The 20,932-nt window shown below is 40.6% G+C and overlaps 1 protein-coding gene across 7 annotated transcripts in view; it reads left to right on the top strand.

Annotated features, from left to right (window-relative positions):
• The window catches only part of lepr (leptin receptor), a 95,457-nt gene that overhangs the window by 42,098 nt on the left and 32,427 nt on the right, over positions 1–20,932 (top strand). For all 7 annotated transcript variants that reach the window (XM_052012882.1, XM_052012879.1, XM_052012877.1 and 4 more), the window contains exons 7-11: positions 7,020–7,161; positions 10,836–11,123; positions 13,845–13,962; positions 14,563–14,762; positions 17,408–17,556. In XM_052012882.1, the coding sequence (XP_051868842.1) occupies positions 7,020–7,161; positions 10,836–11,123; positions 13,845–13,962; positions 14,563–14,762; positions 17,408–17,556 (897 nt within the window). The remainder of the gene's footprint in view (positions 1–7,019; positions 7,162–10,835; positions 11,124–13,844; positions 13,963–14,562; positions 14,763–17,407; positions 17,557–20,932) is intronic.

The following is a 20,932-nucleotide window of genomic DNA, read 5'->3' as shown; positions in this document are numbered from 1 at the left end:
TTTTAGTTAGAAAATATAATTGTCCATTTACTAACTTTTTTCACCCCATATGATTAAATTATTGTAAATGGGAAGGTAAACAATCAATTCCAAAACCCTTGTGCACACAACATTGAAAAGAGTTTCTTCACATCTTCAATAAATGTTGTCGCATATTTTTGATTATTAATGGTACTGTTTAAGGACGTCCTGGTGTATGACTGTGATTCAAATTGTCTTGCCAGCTATTAAGCTATTTTTCTCTAAGTTTCCCAAGGAAGCACAGCACGTTTACCAATCTGGTCTATGTGTGAGACCACCTGTTATTCTGTAACGGCAAACTGTTGCATCAGCACATTCAATCATGTAAGAAGTCAGAGAAAAGAAGGATATTCACCTTATCAAACATTCATAGGCCACTGAGAATTATAGGTCGATATTATATGACCTAGCACAATGTTTTTACACATTCTGTTCTGGATCTTCCCTGCATGTGATGCATGTTCAAATGGAGGCCACCAGACACAGCCAGTGAAATCAAATGGCATATTTTTATGGTACTGACATCAACTGTTATGCCATCAAAGATCCCCACCATCTGAGTCATGCCATCTTTTTGCAACTACCATCGGGCAGGAGATACAGAAGCCTGAAGTCCCACACCACCAGGTTCAAGAACACTTCCGTTCAACCATTCGGTTCTTGAACCAACCGGCGCAACCCTAATCACTACAGTTTAGCAACACTATGACCACTTTGATCCCTTTGCACTAAAATGGACATTTTTGTTGTTCTAATTGTATTCTTTCTTGTAACTATTGTGTATAATTTATGTTTTTCTTGTTACTGCTGCTTATATGATGCTAAGTGCCTGTGATGCTGTGCATATGACAATCAATTTGACTTTGAATGGGGCAGGTCTTGTACTAGAGTGGTCACTCCAACGTGATTCCTCCCACCAGTCACATCTGCCCCTCTCCTCCCATTTCTGCATATTACAGGGACCAGTCATTTCATAACTCCCTAGTCCACTCTTCCGTCCCCATCTACCACTTTCCTCCCACAGCACCTTCCCATGCAACCAGAGAAGACACCTTTCACCTCTTTCCTTCCCACCATCCAGTGATTCAAACAATCATTCCAGGTGAAACAATGATTCACTTGCACTTCTTCCAATCTAGTCTTCTGCATTCAGTGTTCTCAATGTGGTCTCCTCTACCCTGGAGAAACCAAACTCAGATTGGGTGTTCACTTTGCCGAACACCTGCATTCAGTCTGCAGGAGTGATCCAGAGGTGCCAATTGCCCGCCATTCCAAGTCGGCGTCCCACTCCCACTCTGACCTCTCTATTTGGGCCTCCTGCACTGCTGCAACGAGGCCCAATGTAAGGTAAAGAAACAACACCTCACTTTTTGTCTAGACGCATTGTAGGATTCAGTATTGAATTCTCCAACTTCAGATAACTTGCTCTTTCTGTTTCAGTACTGGCCATTTGCACTTGCCATTCCACTCCCCTTTTTTTTTACATTTGTATATTCTGCCCTGCTCAGTATATCCCAATAAGCCAGACTATACAACATTACCCAGACTTCTCAAAGTTAGTAATACATTACACAGACATAGGAGCCTAACTATCCGTTCAATGGAAGTTTACAGACATTCCCTTTGTTCCATCCATTGCTCTCCCCACCTTCTCTGTTGCTTAGACAAACTTGCTTTTGCTCTTTTTCAGTTCTGATGAAGAGGTTTCTCTTTCCACAGATGCTGCCCGACCAGCTGAGTTCTTCCAGCATTTCTGTTTTTGTCTCATATGTAGGAGCTGATCTTAACTAGAGGGTTGACATCTAGTTTGACGCTAATTGTAGGTGGGATGAGCTCACCAGGGTTAATGCTGGGAAGTCCAAAGTAGGGTCTTGATAATTTTTCTTGGTGTTCATTCCCACTTCATCCACCGCACTGCAGATATCCTCGGGCCGCATGATCATCTGTCTGACCAACTGGCCCTTACCTTGGTCAAATTGCCTCTCCAATTGAGTACACCTTCCTACACCTCAGGATCAGAATCAGGTTTATTATCACTGACGTGTCGTGAAGTTTGTTGTTTTGTGGCAACAGTACAGTGCAAGACGTTAAAAATTACTATAAGTTACAAAAATAAATAAATAGTGCAAAAAAGGAATGGTGAGGTAGTGTTCATGGGATCATGATGGCAGAGGGGAAGAAGCTGTTGATGTGGGTCTTCAGGCTCCTGTACCACCTCCCTGATGATTGTAACGCAAAGGGGGCATGTCCTAGATAGTGAGGATCCTTGATGATGGATGTTGTCTTCTTGAGGCACTGCCTCTTGAAGATGTCCTCGATCGCAGGGAGGGTTGTGCCCGTGATGGAGCTGGCTGAGTCTACAACCCTCTGCAGCCTCTTTCAATCTTGAGCATTGGAGCCTGCATACCAGGCGGTGATGCAAGCAGTCAGAATGCTCTCCTCCGTACATCTGTAGAAGTTCGCCAGAGTCTTTGGTGATTATACCAAATCTTCTCAAACTCCTAATGAAGTAGAGCTGTTGGCGTGCCTTCTTGATTGCATCAATGTGTTGGGCCCAAGATAGATCCTCTGAGATGTTGATGCCCAGGAACTTGAAGCTACTCAGCCTTTCCGCCACTGACCCCCTCAATGAAGATTGGTGTGTGTTCTCCCGACTTCCTCTTCCTGAAGTCCACATCAATTCTTTGGTCTTGCTGATTTGAGTGCAAGGTTGTTGTTGCGACACCACTCAACCAGCCAATCTATCTCTGTCCTGTACGCCGCCTCATCGCCATCTGACATTCTGCCAACAACAGTGGTGCCATCGGTGAATTTATAGATGGCGTTTGAGCTGTGCATAACCACACAGTCATGAGTGTAGAGAGAGTAGCGCGGTGGGCTGAGCACGCATCCTTGAGGTGCGCCTGTGCTGATTGTCAGTGAGGAGGAGATGTTACTACCGATCTGCACTGACTGTGGTCTCCCAATAAGGAAGTCGAGGATCCAGTTGCAGAGGGTGGTACAGAGGCCCAGGTTTTGAAGCTTGTTGATAAGTACTGAGGGGATGATGGTGCTGAACGTCGAGCTGTAATCGATAAACAGTAGCCTGACGTATATTTTGCTGTTGTCGAAGTGCTCCAAAGCCAAGTGGAGAGCCAGAGAGATTGCATTCACTGTAGACCTGTTGTGGCGGTGGGCAAATTGCAGTGGTTCCAGGTCCTTGCTCAGGCAGGAGTTAATTCTAGCCATGACCAGCTGCTCTAGGCACTTCATCACGGTAGCCTGACCCTACACCTCCATTCTCTGACCTGGCTCCAAGCCAAATCTCCTCTCTGACCATTCCCCAACATTGCACGCGCCCCCCCCCCCCCCACTCCCCCCCCCGCACCATTGATTCAATACACTTCTCTCTAACCCACCCCACCCCCCCCCCCCCCACAACCTGCCATTGGCCAAAAGTTTGAGAACACGTACCACCAGGCTCTAGGCCAGCTATCCCACTATCCCGCTGTTATAAGACTCTTGAACAGACTTCTTGCATGATAAAGGTGAACTCTTGATTTCTCAATCTACCTCATCATAGCCCTTGCTCTTTATTTGTCTACCTGCACTGCACTTTCTCTGTAACTGTAACACAATATTCTGTATATTTTTTCTTTTGTACAACCTTGAAGTACTTGTATATGGAATGGTCTGTCTGGCTGGCATGCAAACAAAAGCTTTTCACAGTTACCTCAAACCCCTATTCTGTGTACCGTACTCTAGTATTTCTAGGCTTTTTCTCTGTCCAATCCTTTGACAAAATAGAACATAAAACAGTACAGCACAGTATGGGCCCTTTGGCCCATGATGTTGTGCCAACCTATATAAACCTACTGCACAATCAATCTAACCCTTCCCTCCTACACAACCCATAACCCTCCATTTTTCTTACATCCATGTGCCTATCTAAGAGTCTCTTAAATGTCCCTATTTTATCAGCCTCTACCTCCACCCCTGCAGTGCACCCTCCACTCTCTGTGTAAAAACAAAAAGACCTACCTCTGACATCTCACCTAAACATTCCTCCCCTCACCTTAAATAGATGTCCTTTGATATTAGCCATTGCGCTCTGGGAAAAAGGTTCTGGCTGTGCATTCTATCCATGCCTCTCATAATCTTGTACACCTTTATCAAGTTGCTTCTTATCCTCTTATGCTCCAAAGAGAAAAGTCCTAGCTCGCTCAACCTTTCCTCATGAGACATGTTCTCTAATCCAGGCAGCATTCTGGTAAATCACCTTTGCACCCTCTCTAAAGCTTCCACATCCTTCTGATAATGAGGCAACCAGAACTGAACACAATACTCTAAGTGTGGTCTAACCAGAGTTTTATAGAGCTGCAACATTACCTTGTGGCTCTTGAACTCAGTCCTCTGACTGATGAAGGCCAGTCCACCATATGCCTTCTTAACCACCCAATCAACTTGTGTGGCAACTTTGAGGGATCTATAGACTTGGACCCCAAGATCCCTCTGTTCCTCCATGCTGCTGAGAATCCTGCCATTAACTTTGTACTCTGCCTTCAAGTTCAATCTTCCAAAGAGTATCACTTCACACTTCTCTGGACTGAACTCCATCTGCCACTTCTCCACCCAGCTCTGCATCCTGTCTATATCCCGTTGTAACCTACGACAACCTTCTACACTGTCCAGAACACCTCCAACCTTCATGTTATCTACAAATTTACTAACCCACCCTTCCACTTCCTCATCCAAATCATGTATAAAAATCTCAAAGAGCAGGGGTCCCAGAACAGATCTCTGTTGAACACCACTAGTCATTGACCTACTACCACTCTCTGCCTTCTGTGGGCAAGCCAATTCTGAATCCACGTAGCCAAGTTTCCATGGATCCCATGCCTCTTGACTTTCTGGATCAGCCTGCCATGGGGAACCTTGTTAAACGCCTTATTAAAATCCATATACACCACAACCACCGCTCTACCTTCATCAATTTGTTTTGTCACCTCCTCAAAACTCAATTAGGCTTGTGAGGCACAACCTGCCCCTCGCAAAGCCATGTTGACTATCCCTAATAAGACTATGGTTCTCCAAATGCTCGTAAATCCTGTCCCTAAGAATCCTCTCCAGTACTTTGCCCACCACGGATGTAAGACTCACTGGTTTAAAATTCCAAAGGATTGTCCCTGTTACCTCTATTTTAGCAGAAGCACTGTATTACAAACATGGAGTATCAGCTTCCAGCAGAAGCGCATACATAATCTTGGCCTATTTGTCTAGATTAAATATAAGCTTATGTATTTGTTTTAAAGGTGATTTACCTCTGATTGGCAAGTCCTTTTCATCTCATTTTTTTCTATTATTTGGATAAACATAGGTTTTCCACAATGTATAATGCTCAATTATTATCATTGTTGTAAAACACGCAAGAATAATTTTAAACAGTTTCTAAACTTTATCTTTTATTCAAATAATTTAATAGCATTTATAAGCAGATGTAAGGAATCTATAGCAATTAATATGACTGGAGAAGATGTATGAGGCAAGCTAATGGGCTTGGGGCTGACAGATTCCCCTAGACCTGATGGCCTAGATCTTGGGATGCTATATAGGTGCCTACAAAGATAGTGGATGAATTGGTTGTCACCTTACAAATTTTGCTATATTCCCAAAAGCTTAGGGCAGATTGGAAAACAGCACATATAGCACTGGAAAGAAGAGATAGAGAAAACAAGGCACTAAAGGCCATTTACCTAACATTAGTGGGGAAAATGCTGGGATCTATTATTAAGGAGGTGATAACTCCATGCTTAGAAAGGTATAATATGTAGAGTTATTGTGATTTTATGATCAGGAAATGGTATATATTAATTTTTTTGAGTTCTTTGAGTATGTTACCAGCAGGATAGGTAAAAGGGAGCCAGCAGATGTAGTGTATTAGGATTTCCAAAAGACATTGGATAAAGTGCTGCAAAAAAATCCTGCACAAGTGAAAGGCTTGTGGAGTTGAGGATAATGTGTCAGAATAGAGAGAGGTTTTATTTACAGGCAGAAAAGGAAGGGTAAGGTCCAATTTAAGAGGGTTCTAGTGGGTTGCTTTGGGGATCACTGATGAGTCATAGCTAATTACAATCTATATTAAAGGTTTAGATAAAGTAACTAAGCGTAATCTATCCAAATTTGCAGATGAATCAAAGATAGGAAAGTAAAGTTGTGAGGTGTACACAATGTGTCTGCAGAGGGATATAGACAAGTTTAGTGAATGGGCAAATGATGGTAGATAGGATATATTGTGGAAAAATATTTTGTCCGTTTTGGTAAGAAGAATAGAAAACAGATTATTGCTTGACAGTAAGGATATTAGATGTTAGTGTTCACAGAGGCTTAGTTGTTCTTATATAATAAGCACACAGTAAGCATGCAAGCGCTCCAAGTAATTAGGAAGGCCTTTGGAATGTTGAAGTTGATTGCAATTAACATGGTTACAAGTAAGGAAGTCTTAGTACAGTTACATGGAGCTTTGGTGAGATCACAGCTGAAGTACTGCATGCAGTGTTAGACTATTCATGGAAGGGTGGATGAGCAGAATGAGCACATGCTGTTTGGAGCTCAAGAGAACAAGATGATGCTGAAATGTATGATTCTGAAAGGGATTGACAGGGTAGATGATGTGAGGATGTTTTCCCAGTGGAGGAATCTTTAACTAGGGTATGGCTCAATAGGGGGTTGGCCATTTAAAATTGAGATGAGGAACAATTTCTTATGAGCGTTGTGAATCTTTGGAATGCTCAACCCTGGAGAGCTGTGGATGTTGAATCATGAAGTATGTTTGAGCCTACGATAGACATTTGAACTGTAAGAGAATCCGTGGTAATAGAGATCAGGCACAGAAGTGGGGATGAGATCTAAGATAAATTAATCGTACCTTATTAAAAAGTAGAGCAGGCTATCTTTGTCCCTGAATGAGCTATCCACGTTCCTAATTCTAATGTTCTTATGTTGATAATCCTGCATAATAGGTTAAGGATATCTGGCAAAACTCTTTGATTCTTCATAATTTGGAGAGTGGCCTTTCTTATCTTATTGTCATTCGCTGTAAACGTCGCGATGGCCCAGGGTTTTGGAGTGATTGGAGTGATCCTCTACATGTGAACGTACAGGGTAAGTATTGAATTGCTGTAGCAAATAAATAGAAGGCAGGGCAGCAAAAAGAATCTGTCTTTTTTTTGTGCTTACCTTTTATTAACAAATTGTAGAAAAGCTGGTTGAGTTCAGACCAAGGGACTCAAACAAAGGTGTGACTGTTCAGATTTCCAATACAGTAGAAAATAATTGTTCTTTGGTTATATTACTTGCCTGCTAATATTTTTTTCCCTGGGGATGTAACTCCCTTTTTTTTTGAGGAATGTCCTTTTCATTTCTGGCCCATGCCACGATAGTAACATCTTATCCCCAGGTTGAAGGTTTATCATCTCATAAGGAACCCTGACCAGAGGAAAATTTACTTAGATGTTGTCAATTGTATTACTTGGGGGATTAGAGATAATCGTCCTCACTGATTACTAATTGGTGCCAAATGGTACAAGGGGCCAGAAGGCAGACTCTACAATGAATATATTTATTTATAAATCATTTTGCAGGTTTTCTGGCAAAGGGATGGGCATTAGGCAGCCTCATCTGGACTTGATTGGAAGCAAAGTTGGATTCGTAATGAAGCCTCACTAGTTGCCTCTGCTACCACCCCAGCAGTGCATTGCACACCCTATCCACTCACAAATAAAACAAAGATTTTCCTCGTGTCACTTTTGGTTCTTTCTCCAATCACCTTCATTCTTTGTGCCCCTAGTTCTTGATCCTTCTGGTGTTGGAAAAGTTTCTCTCCATCTATTCAGCCAAAACCCGACATGATTTTTAAATACCTCCTTTCTTTAAAGACGTTGCTCGACTTAATTACTTTCTGCTCTTGCTTCACAATCTCATAACAGGATAAATCTATCTATTGACATTGATTAAACAACCTCTCAGAAACAGATGGCAAAGTAGTGTTAAGCTTTCAAGGCAGCCTCTTGCTAGGCTGTACCTGCTGAGACAGGTGGTAGGAATTTTAAATAAGGAACGCGCAACAGCTTTCAGCTGATCGGAGACTATAAAGGTCGCATGTGTCCATTTCTTCAGGAAGAGACAGAGCAGTAAAAGCATTGACAAACCTTCTTATTCACAGAGGCAAGCTTTTAACCATGGAATGCATCAAGTCAGTCAGGCAACAACAGGCTGCAAAAGAAATCCTGGCTCAAGGACATGAACCCATTTCTGCAAAAGTGCCTTGATTTTGCTACTCAGTTGCACAACCTTTACTCTAGCTGGGACAATACATCTTCCACCTTTGCACAGCCAGTTTATGATCTGTCTGCTTTTTTTTTTGAAGTGACTTTGTAACACTTAGATATGGCTTTTGCAATTTATTATTTTATTTTGTACAGCCACAATTAAGTATTGTGTCTGACACCACATCACAGGAAAGACGTAAAGGCTTTCAATAGAGTGCACAGAGATTTTCTAAAGTGATTCCAAGGATGAGGAACTTCAGTTAAGAGGACAGACAGGAGAAAGTGGGGTTGTTCTCCTCAGAACAGAGGAGGTTGTCAATTTTTTCAGGTGTTAGTAATGGTGAAGCTTGCTGGTTTCACTATTCTGGGAAAATTCAGCTCCACAGATATATTACAAAGCCTTCACACCATTATACATCAGTTAATGAATAATCCTTTCAGAATACAAAAAAAAATTTTTATGATTATAGTTGAAAAATGATGTATAAATTCTAATTGGTTGAGTAGTGGGATTTGTGTCTCCCAGCTAGAAGTGTGTTGATTCACTCCCCATTATGGAACCTTGAACACGTAGAGAGTTACCATCATATACTGAATGCTATTCTGTCAGAAGTGTTGCTTTTCAGGTGAGATGTTAAATTGAGGTGTCTGTCTGCTCTGAAATAATCCATCTGAAGGGGAGTTCCACTTGTTCTGGTCAAAATTTATCCCCTAATCAACAGATCAGATTCAAAATCAGATTTATTATAACTGACATGAAATTTGTTGATCTGCAGCAGCAGTACAGTGCAGATGATGTGATCAGTTAATTCTTTGTTGTTTCTGGGACCTTGCTCTGCACAAATTAACTGCCATAACAATTTGCATTTTTTTTGCATTCTGAAAGGATTATCCATTAACTGATGTACAATGGCGTGAGATTTTGCAGACTATATGTGGAGCTGAATTTACACATCCGAAATATTAGAGATTGTGTAAGATGCTCTAAAAGGGCAAGCCTTGTAATGTGATTTCCTCTATTGTTTAGGAGTTGTGGCAAGTGGAACTTTCTACCTCCACCTACAGCCCCCATCCTCATCCTGTCTGCAACCTGTGTGTCAGAATTGACCACCATCAGATCAGGCACTGGAGTGGAGAATTTCCCTCCCTGGCCTTCAATTCCATAGACCCTAACCTGACACAGACTGATCTATTCCTTGAAAATGACCACCCTGGGTAAATCCATCATTTTCGTTATGTCCTTGCTGCAATGAACTTAATACTTCCTCTCTTGAATCTGTTTCTTCTCTTCTTGTGCATTCTTACCATCTGTGCCTGCAGCTCATTTTGATGCTCTGCCACTCTTTCTAGTTTTCTTGCACTAATGGTTTCATTTTGACCATGGATGCTTAAACTGTTTGTGCCTCCATGCTTCATGAGGGTGGATGGAGATGCAGAAAGTTTGGGGAAATTGCAGAGACTTTAGGCCTGACCGCTGTCCATTCACTGCTGTCCTCCTCTACTGCTTTAATTGTTCTTGTGTTCACATGCTTTGCCTTTGACTCCATTCAGTTCCTATAAACAAGTAATGGTGCTGTTGGGGTCACACGTGGATCCGAGCTGTGCAGGAAACAAAACCTTTTAAAAGAATACCATCAAAATTTTACTGGTAATAAACTATTGAAGGAATAGAAGAGAGAGAGGAAACCAGTCCCTGGGCTTAACTCCACATTTTACTTTAATGGCAAATATATAATATGTTTGTTGTCTATTCTTGCTCTTAACTCAAATCAATAACCATGCCTCAGGATATGCTGGAATCTTTTTCCCATCAGTATTTGATAGTGTTATCTCTCACCTGAACCAACGACTCTGCTGTGGATGAATTCCTGGGTTTATCTATTTAGAATCACCACCTGTGCTTATGATATTTCAGTTTGAACAAAGTAAGGGTTGAGAACCTGGGTGGTACTGTGACACAGCTTGCAGACTTGCTGCCTCACAGTTGCAGTGACATGGGTTCAATCCTGACCTTGGGTGCTGTCTGTCTGGAATTTGCATGTTCTCCCTGTGACTGACTTTCCTCTGGGTGCTCTGGTTTTCCCCCAAAGATGTGTGAGTTAGTAGATTAGTTGGCCACAGTAAATTACCCCCAGTGATAGAATCTGGTGCGTTGATTGCAATGTGGAGTGAATAAAACAGAATTAGTGTAGAATTAGTGTAAATGAATGCTTGATGGTTATTGAGCTAATTCAATGTAGCTGCTGCTTATTGCAAGGTTCACTTATAGTGATCTTTGAAAGTCTTTGCATCAATTATGCTCGTGTTTTACCTTTTCCTTCACCTGCAATGAGAGCAATGTAAGAAGAGGAGAGATCAATTAAGACTGGATCACAAGTTTCATCCATAGTAAACTCCTGGGCAGAAAAAGGAGAGGATATATTTCCTTTTATAAGATATTTGTCAATTGTGACAAAACTAATGAATAAACAGGCAAATGTTAAGAAAAATATTTCTTTTTTTTGATAGAAATTACGTATTACCCATCCCAAGTCCTGACAACTGTTGGCTCGGATGTTACTGTACGGTGCATTTTCTATAATCAGACCCTGACCAATTACAATGTAGCCTGGTGGTTAAATATGAATGAAAAAATCCCCGAAGATAATTATGCTTTAATCAGTGATCACGAAACTAGTGTCACTCTCCTCAATGTAACATCAAATGGACGGTCTGGATTCAACATATTGCAGTGTTGCCTTCAAGATGAAGAAAGAAGTATATGTAACTTTCGCTATGCTGAAATAATTATAATTGGTAAGATTTGTTTTAAAAATTAAGTAGCATGCTTTCCGATAATTAAAAAAAAATTTAAATCTCTTAGGTTATTTTTAATCAATTAATATCATTCTAAGCCTTTTGTATACCATTTAAAAATATTTAGCCTCCTCCCCTGACAGTGCTGGGTTACACTTCAAACTAACCTGATATTTATTTTCTGGGAAAAGCAGCCACTTGTATAAGAAGATGTGGGAAAGTTGTGGAACTGTATCCCAGAATCAACAAAGTGTTTAGATTAGAGGAGTACTGTAAGGAAGAATGATGAAACTATTTGAGTAAGATGGTCATGTCAGCTTCTCTGCTGCTGAGAGAACAGCATGTTAAGCACTCTAGGGTTTACTGTTTAGTTGCAAGTTAAGATCGAATTGTCAATGATGGGTGTATATGGTCACCATAGATCACTTTTGGAGTATTATTAATTTGAAAGTAATATGAATGTGGAATATAAAGCAACAAACAAACTGCTGGAGGAACTCAGCAGGATGAGCAGCATCTGTGGAGGCAAAGGAATGGTTAATGTCTCAGGTCATTTTTTGCTTCAGGTTCCAGCATCTGCAGACTTGCACTGAATGTGGCTTATCCTAGCAGTGGAAGGTTGCTCATTGCTGCCAGGAGGTCCTCAGTTATCCAGAATGGATCTTTTAGTGACAAATTGCTGAAGAAAGGCAATTCCAATGTGATCACCAAGGCCTAGCAGAGTGCAGGGGCCTATCAGTCATAAGTAACAACAGCTGTGGGGCCTGAAGAAGCGCTCTGACATTCAGCTTAGCCATGTTCTCAATCTCTGACATTCAGAAACATTCAAAAGCTATTAAAAATAATCATTTGTTTAAAAAAAATGAATTTTTTTTGAATAAAATAAAACACTTCAAAACATTAGAAGACTCTAAAAAGAGCAATTTCATACATTTACTTTAACTCCAGGTAATTTACCTTTCTAAATTAATTGCTTTTCTCCCTTGCAGTTGTTCCTCTCCATTGAAATGAATGGAATTGCTGATCCCTTTCCAGGTTTAACCTGGCACGGGTTCAACAGGCAGATTTCCCTGTGTAACTTCTAGGGAGTTGCAGGAAGTAACCATTCAAGCACCTCAAGAAGTTGGGGACTTTAGCATTCAAGGGCCCTTGCACAGGTTTCCTGAACTTCCTTGTGGCTGGGGACGGGACGGCTGGCAGTCATTGGGGAAATCCAAGCCAACATTTCTCAGAACAACTTAGAACATAGAACCTAGAACCTAGAACACAGAACAGTACAGCACAGGAACAGGCCCTTCAGCCCACAATGTCTGTGCCAAACATGCCAAATTAAACTAAACTTCTTCTGCCTGTACATGATCCATATCCCTCCATTCCCTGCATACCACTCTCATATCTGCTTCCACTACTACCCTAGGCAGCCCGTTCCAGGCACCTACTACTTTGTGTGTACAAAAAAAACCAAAACTTGCCCTGCACATCTCCTTTAAACTTTCTCGCTCTTACCTCTAAATGCATGTCCTCTAGTACTTGACATTTTTACCTGGGAGATATTGACTGTCTACCCTATTTGTGCCTCTCATAATTTTATAAACTTGTCAGGTTTTCTGTCAGCCTCTGAAGCTTGTCCAACCTCTCCTTATAGCTCATATCTTCTAATCCAGGCATCATTCTGGTAAACCTCTTCTGCACACTTTCCAAAGCCTCCACATCCTTCCTGTAATGTGGCAACCAGAATTGCATGCAGTACTCTAAGTGGGGCCTAACCAAAGTTTTACATAGCTGCAACATGACTTCTTTTAGCAAAGCCAATGAAAATTTATTCCCAGAAGTATAAAATCGAAGTTATGCTAAACTTGTATTGAACTTTGGTTTGAGCACACTTGAAGAGGGTGTACAATTCTGGGCAGCATATTTTAAAGCGGAATTGGAAAAGGTGCATAAATAAAAGGAGCACATTTTGATACCAGAAATGCAAGGTTATGTCCATCCGGAAAGGAAGAACAAGCCATGTCATTTTTCTCTTGAGATAAGCGTGCAGATGGGTGAGCTAATCTTCAAATGAAATAGTTGGAGAAAATGTTTCCACTAGCAGAAAATAGCATAACTAAAGTTCATTAAGTATATGATAGTCACATTATTGAAAAGGAAATTCAAAAGAAACTTCCTGATCCAGTGAAAATGTGGAAATCCCAACCAAAAGGATTAATGTACGTGTACGAAGGAGAGGCTGTAGAGAGGTGAGAGGGAATAAAGGGTTATTTGGATAGTTATATGAGCAATAAAAACAGAAAATGCTGGAAACACTCGGCAGCTCAGGCAGCATCCATAGAAAGAGATATAGATTTAGCAATTTAGTCAAAGACTTTTCATCAGACTGGGGTCTATTGAAGGGTCTTTGACCTGAAGCATTAACTCTGTTTCTCCCTCCACAGATTGAATGATTCCAGCATTTTCTGTTTTTATTGCAGATTTCCAGCATTAGCAGCTTTTTGATTTTCAGTCAAATAAGCAAAGTCAGGAGCAGCACATAAGTAGATGTAGATTGAGTGGGTGGCTTGTGTTTGTGCTGTATATCATATACAATTCTTTTAAAATTATTTTCATCCTTAATCATTTGTTTGGTTGATTTAATTATGCATAGGATGCAAAATATCTTCTTCCCACATCTTTACTAAAGTGATGATTTGTAACCTTTCTCTATATTGATATTTTAATTAGACACAAAAATTAATATTTCATGCGAGACTGATGGTGCATTGGAAACAATGATCTGCAGGTGGCACTCAAATCTATGGAAACCAGAAGCAGTCAGCAACTACAAGTTAAAATATTACATGCAAGTATAATGTCTTTATTGTTATCTTTGGGGTGGGGTTTGGAATGGGAGGAATAACTTCTGGTTGCTCATTGGTGAAGGATCTACACTTGTCTTAAACTGAGTCATGCAGACCTTCAGACTTGTTCAACATCTTCCATCTAAATCCCCGATCATTTCCACAGCAGATTCACTCAAACAACTGTCAGTTGCACCTTTTTAAGTCCCTTTTTCATAGAAGTTTATATTGTGAAAGCTTCATAAAGGTGCAAATTGGAGTTCTGTCTGTTTTATTGCAACAATGTGCCTTAGCTCCAAAGTAAAATGTTAATTCTTTATTACAGTTTTACCCCATTTCCATTTCAGTGATCTCCTGAGTTAATTGCTGATTTGTCACGACATCAGAACTATAGGATGAATTTGGTTGAATTTATTCTTGACTCATTTTGTGTATACCATTCCTTAAGAGCCAGCAGGGAGACTTTTATCCAGTCAACTCAGATACTGGAGGTGAAAGGATAAAGCACTAATTCTCTGCATCATCTAATTTTCAGCATGTAATATTACTTGATTTAATTATACCAAAGTACATTTTGTCTTTGATTTTTTTTTCTTGAAAAGGAAAGAGTCTTGGTGTGATAGCCTGGAAGTTGAAAACAATAGCACTGATGTTGAGGAATGCCAAATGCAGAAGAATGAATTTGGCCAATGTCATATTAAGCCCATTAACCTCATTTTTGGCCATGTGATGTGGGTGGAATTCAGCCTTCAAGAGACGGCATTCAAATCTGCACCAACCTGTGTGATTCCCATGGATGTAGGTAAGTTCAGCCTTCGTGGTTCTACTAAGGTATCAAGGTCCAGGTGATTTAATTTATTGTTCTGCTCTGCACAACAACGAAAATTCAGCTTCCTCTTAATGTTTACGAAAAGCAAGCTCCAACTTGTTTGGAAGTCTGCTGCCTATCATTTGTATGTGTTGTCTTTAGTATAAGAGGTTTAATAAGAAAATACATTCTTCTGAATCAATCAATGGATTGCTAAATGAGAAATTCCTGTCAAGCTAAGAATGCCTTTTATTGAAGGGTTTCAACCTTATTTTAGGCATGTATGTGGTAGAAATGGGGAATTTTTTATCTTGAACTTATTAGCCCCACAAACGTTCATACCTTCTAATGGTGAAAGGCTCACCAATCTGTTGCCTGGATTAGAGAGTATTAACTATAAGGAACAACTGGACAAACTTGGATTGTTTTCTCCGGAACCTTGGAGGCTGAGGGTTGACCTGATAGAAATATATAAAATGACGAGAGGCTAGATAGGCATAGACTCTTTAACTAGGATGGAGAGCTCAAATACTAGAGGCCATAGATTTGAGGTGAGAGGGTAAAAGTTTAAAAGAGATTTGTAAGGCAAGTTTTGTTTTACACAGTGTCTGGAATGCCCTGCTTGGAGAGGTGGTGGAAGCAGATGCGGTTAAGACACAGGCACAGGGGATGGAGCGATAGAGACCACGTGCAGGCAGATGGGATTAGTTTAGATTGGCATCGTGTCGGCACAGATAATGCGGGCTGAAGGGCCTTTTCAACTGCTGTCCTGTTCTATGTTGTATCAAGCCAGGGAATCAGCAGAGATGTTTCCTTGCAGTTCAGCTTGTCTCTGCCTTCTCCTTTTGCACAATAGAGTGTGATAGAGATGAGCTGGGGTCACGTGCACTGAGTTCAGCGATGGACCACAGACATTGTGAGCAGAGGGCTGATGCACTTTACGTCCGGCTCCACAGCCTTGTGTCAGGGAGGGGCCGGTGTAAGAAACACAACCCATTCATTAAATAGGATCTCTGACTTTAAAAAAGTACGAGCAAATATTTTTGCATTTCTTTATCTTACAATTCTAATATTTTAATTAATTTCTAGTATATTAAGATATTTTAGGAAGTTCATTATTTATTGTTAATTTTATTAAATTGTTTATATTATGTATTTAAATTTCTTATTATCAGAGCAATTTAAAATAGTTAGGGGCCTTTGAAAATAGGGAATCCTCTAACTGCTATTGGAGTGTCCTGGGGTGGGGCCTGAGGATTCATTGCCTGAGACCAAGTTGTCCCTTCTGGCCTGCTTTTTTTCACTAGGTGTCTGTGGCATTGTGGCCAAATTTGCAGACTTTACCAAGATAGGTGGAGCAACAGGTGAGACCGGTGTCACAGAGGCAGGGAGTCTGCAGACAGACTCGGACAGGTTGGGAGAGTGGACAAAGAAAGGCAGATGGAATACAGCACAGGGAAATGTGGAGTTATGCACTTTGGCAGAAAGAATAAAGGTGTAGACTATTTTCTAACTGGGGAGAAAATTCAGAAATCAGAGGTGCAAAGGGACTTGGGAGTCCTAGTGCAGGATTCCCTCAAGGTTAACTTGCAGGTTGAGTCAATAGTGAAGAAGGCAAATGCAATGTTAGCATTCATTTTGAGAGGACTAGAATATAAAAGCAAAGATGTAATGCTGAGGCTTTATAAGATGTTGGTCAGACCATATTTGGAATGTTGTGAGCAATTTTGGGCCCCATATCTAAAGAAGGATATGCTGGTCCTAGAGAGGAGGTTCACAAGAATGATCCCAGAAATGAAGGGCTTAACATATGAGGAGCGTTTGATGTCTCTAGGCCTGTACTCGATGGAGTTCAGAAGGATGAGGGGGATCTCATTGAAACCTACCGAATGCTGAAAGGCGTGGACAGAGTGGAAGTGGAGAGGATGTTCCCAGTAGTGGGAGAGTCTAGGATCTGAGGTCACAGCCTCAGAATAGAGGGACGTCCCTTTAAAACTGAGATGAGGAGGAATTTCTTCAGCCAGAGGGTGGTGAATCTGTGGAATTCATTGCCACAGAGGGCTGTGGAGGCCAAACACATTAAGGAAGAGGTCAATAGGTTCTTGATTGGTAAAAGGGTTAAGGATTATGGGGAGAAGGTGGGAGAATGAGGTTGAACAAAATCAGCTATGATTGAATGGCAGTGCAGACTTGACAGGTTGAATGGCCAAATTCTGCTCCTGTATCTTATGGTCTTATGGTGGCATTAGGCTCTTGTTCCCCTACAGCTCCAGTGGAGTCCTAGCGGTAAGTTTGACTTGAGATGATCATGGGGGTTGGAGTGTGGGTGTGGTGGTGTGGGATTTTTGCCGGATGCAAGCCAGTTCAAGCACAGTCTGATCCAACAGGAGATCTGTGCAGAATTCATTACACCCATTCATCATATGACCAGAGTGAAATCCCAGGTTATTTCTTCCCAATTTAAACAGTATATAAAGAATATATCTTTATTCCCTCTAGTCTTGTCTTCCTTAGTGCTTTATTAAAAGTACTGCTTAGGTTTAACCTGACTGTGTGAACTGATTTATGTAACTTAAACTCTATATATTGTAAGTTCTTCAATACCCATCAGTATTTCTTTCTCCTTTTCATATTTTTAGTAAAACCTTGGGCACCCTCTAATGTTGTGGCAGAAATCACTTCAGATGGAGGTGACCTAAATATCAGCTGGGAAAAGCCACTTCTGCCACCTTACACACTTCTGTTTGAAATTCAATACTCTGAGGATGGAATAGAGAGTAATTGGAAGGTAGGGTGATCTGTTAAAACTTTGTAAAACTTGCACTAAATAGTATGGCAATGACAGAGTGAAATGTACTGATTTGTATGTACATATACCCGGCAATCACAATATCAACTACCTTGTCATTGAGATGTGTCAGATGTGGGAAATTATAATGGAAGGGTAATCTACCTTGCCTGCCTTCTACCAACCAGTTGTGGAATAGCATTATGAGAATAACTAAGGATGTGTAGTCACGGAAAGGGACTTGTGATAAATGAATCTTTCAGCCAACTTCCTGTACACCTTTGTAACTTGTCACAAGAAAGTATGAAAGAATGCCTTGGGGATATCACACTTTGACTCTCTATGGGAAAAATTTGATTGGTTCTAATTCAGTGTTGAGAGATAAATTAGGTGCCCAATTCTGCATGGAACTTGTCTGCATTTCTTTACACTGGCATATCTTCATGTACCCAGGTTTTCTTTGGTGTCTTTTTTAAACATGATTAACTTGAGGCTACTACAAACGTTGCTTCAGATTTAGTTTTCACAGTACTGGAAAAAGAAGACTGCAGAAATAAATCTCACTCAGGCATTTGCAAATTGTGACTCGACTGGAGAAATAGGTTGATACAGACTTGGAAGCACAGATTGCATGATTGGAAGGTCCACTATCTTGGGCCTGCTGTAGAGATACCTTAATCAATATTAATATTCTTCATGTAAACGAGAAAAATTTGCAATTGCTAGAAAGAAAACTTCGGCATCAGTATTGAACTTGTTCAGCTTTCCGACTATATTCGGTACAAGCTTCAACCACAATATCGTGTCCTACAACTGTCCGACTTGACCTGGTTGGTGTGTTTAATATATTGCTGCAAGGGTGCTTGGCCTTTTAATCTCATTATTTCATACTTGTTAAAAGAAAGCTGCTGATAATGGAATTAGCAGGCCTTCTCACAATGTTTTTAATCTCAGCATGGAATCATAGCATGCCAGACATCTTGGTCATTAATACAAATATTTATTTTCTGGAGGGTTGCACAACATATTACAGGAAGTAGTTTCAAGTTTATGTAACATAATCAAAATTCTTTTTGCCGTATCCAATAGACTGATTTTTTTTCCCCTCCCTATTCCTCCTATGCTGACTCATTCTGGAGTACTGATTTGTATGCATCAGCTCCTACAAGTACCACCTCTGCAGCCCTTGTAAAGACAAAGGGTAATTTCAATCTGACCCAGCAGGTGGACAATTCATTACATCTGATGCCTGTTATTTTCACTGAACCTTGGCGATATGTAAAACAACAGCACCAATAACATCTGCTTCCAGCCAGGCAAATTAGGTTTCTCCTTCAAGCCTTCACTATTAGGGCAGCCTCCTTTGTGTGTGGTAATACTGTGAAGTCAAATGTGAGGAACTATTACTGGACAACCATAAAGTAGTGTGGACCATCATCAGCATTAAAATTATTATTGTCTCACAGACAGCAACAACTTGTACTGTCATGCACCTCATCCCTCTCTTACCATAAATCTCAGAGATGACTCTAACTCAACGTTGATGCAGAAGTGTGCATCAAGATCATCAGATATACATCACATTAAAGCATTAACCTGATAAAATTATAGTTTTGTACTGTCTGTAAACATATGTTAACCCCAAGGTAAGGCTATTGACTAAAAGCTTCATTTTACAGCATTATTGAATTACTAATGATATTTTTCAAATGGGCAACATTAGTGAAGGGGTTTACTTGTCAAATCTGTTCTTAAATGTAGTAAAAGCTCCAACACTTGGAGTGTCAAGTGGACGATTGTATTCAGCATTCCCCTACCATCAAAGATGCCACTGCCATAACAACTAAGATAAGATCAAAATTCAGCTTCCTCTTAATATTTACAAAAAGCAAGCTTCAATTTGTTTGGAAGTCCACTGGGTACCATTTGTATGTGTGGTCATAGTATATAAGGTTTAATGAGAAAATACATTCTGCTGGAAGAATCCATGAATTACTAAATGAGAAATTCCTATCCAGTTAAGAGAGCTTTTCATTGATGAGTTTCCACTTTATTTTGGGCATGCATGTGATACAATGGGAGAATTTTTTATCGTGAACTTTTTCTCCTCTTAAACTTTCATACCTTCTAGTCCAGTGACATAATGGATCAAAATGTCACATCAGGCCAGCTAGTCCACAGGGAATTGTCGGAGATGTTTCCTTGCAGCTCACCTCATTTCTGACTTCTCCACTTGCGCAAGGGAACGTGATGGTCAGAGATGAGCTGGAGGTCACATGTGCTGAGCTCAGTAACTGACCACAAACATCGTGAGCAGGGGGCTGTTGCCCTTTACATCCGGGCCCTCAGCCTTGTGGCAGGGAGGGCGGAATAAGAAGCACAACCTATTCATTAAAATAGGTTCTCTGACCTTGATTAAATGAAGTAAGCACAAGCAAATGTTTTTACTTTATTTTATAATCCTAATGACTATAAGTGATTTCTTGTTTATTAAGATATTTTTAGTAAATTCATTATTTAATCATTTATATTATGTATTTAGTACATTACGCACAGCGAGAGCTTGTGGGGCCTGAGGATATCTCAGATGCAGTGCTGAAAACTTGCAGACCCACTGGTAATGCAAAGCCATGTGACAGCGTGAGCACTGAGGAGGAAGCAGACAGGTTTCAGGAGCATGGGCAGGGTAGCTGAATGGGCAAATTGACATCTTCCAATTATATAGAGCCCAGGTGAGACTACGATTGGAATATTGTTCACAGGTCTGGGCTCCTTACCTAACGAAGGTTATAATGAAATTAAGGGAGAGCAGTGAAGATTCACTAGATTGATTTCTGGGATGGCAGGTTTGTTGTATGAGGAGAAATTAAGCATAATAGTCCTGTACTTTCTTGAGTTTAGAAGAATCAGAGGTTATATCAATGAAATGTAGAAAATTGGAATTAACAGGGTAAATGTGGAGTTGATGTTTCTGCTGTCTGGGGTGTATAGAACCATGGGTTATAGTCTTAAAATAAGGGATTCACTATCTGGTCAGAGATGATCTTCACACAGAGGGTGATGAATCTTGGGAATTCATTACCCAAGAGGTCTGTGAGGCTTAGTCACAGAGCATCTTCAAGAAAGAGATCAATAGATTGTTAAATGTTAAGAAAATCAAGGGAGATGGAGTTCATGCAGGAGAGTTGTGTAAAATCTCAGCTATTTTCTTGTTGAATGATAGAGAACAAGGGGAGAAGTATGTTATGGAACACATATGAATTAGACCAGGTACAGGGAAGTAACATACTTCCACCAATCCTGGACAAGAACTGTGTTGCAGCTGTGTTAGTGGTATCTACCTGACTGTGGGACAATTCTCCAGGATAGGTCCTAG

The sequence above is a fragment of the Pristis pectinata genome, chromosome 3, assembly GCF_009764475.1.
Source record: "Pristis pectinata isolate sPriPec2 chromosome 3, sPriPec2.1.pri, whole genome shotgun sequence".
In the NCBI taxonomy this organism is placed as follows: domain Eukaryota; kingdom Metazoa; phylum Chordata; class Chondrichthyes; order Rhinopristiformes; family Pristidae; genus Pristis; species Pristis pectinata.
The sequence above is the reverse complement of the archived record's forward strand: the minus strand, read 5'-3'. Positions and strand labels throughout refer to the sequence as shown.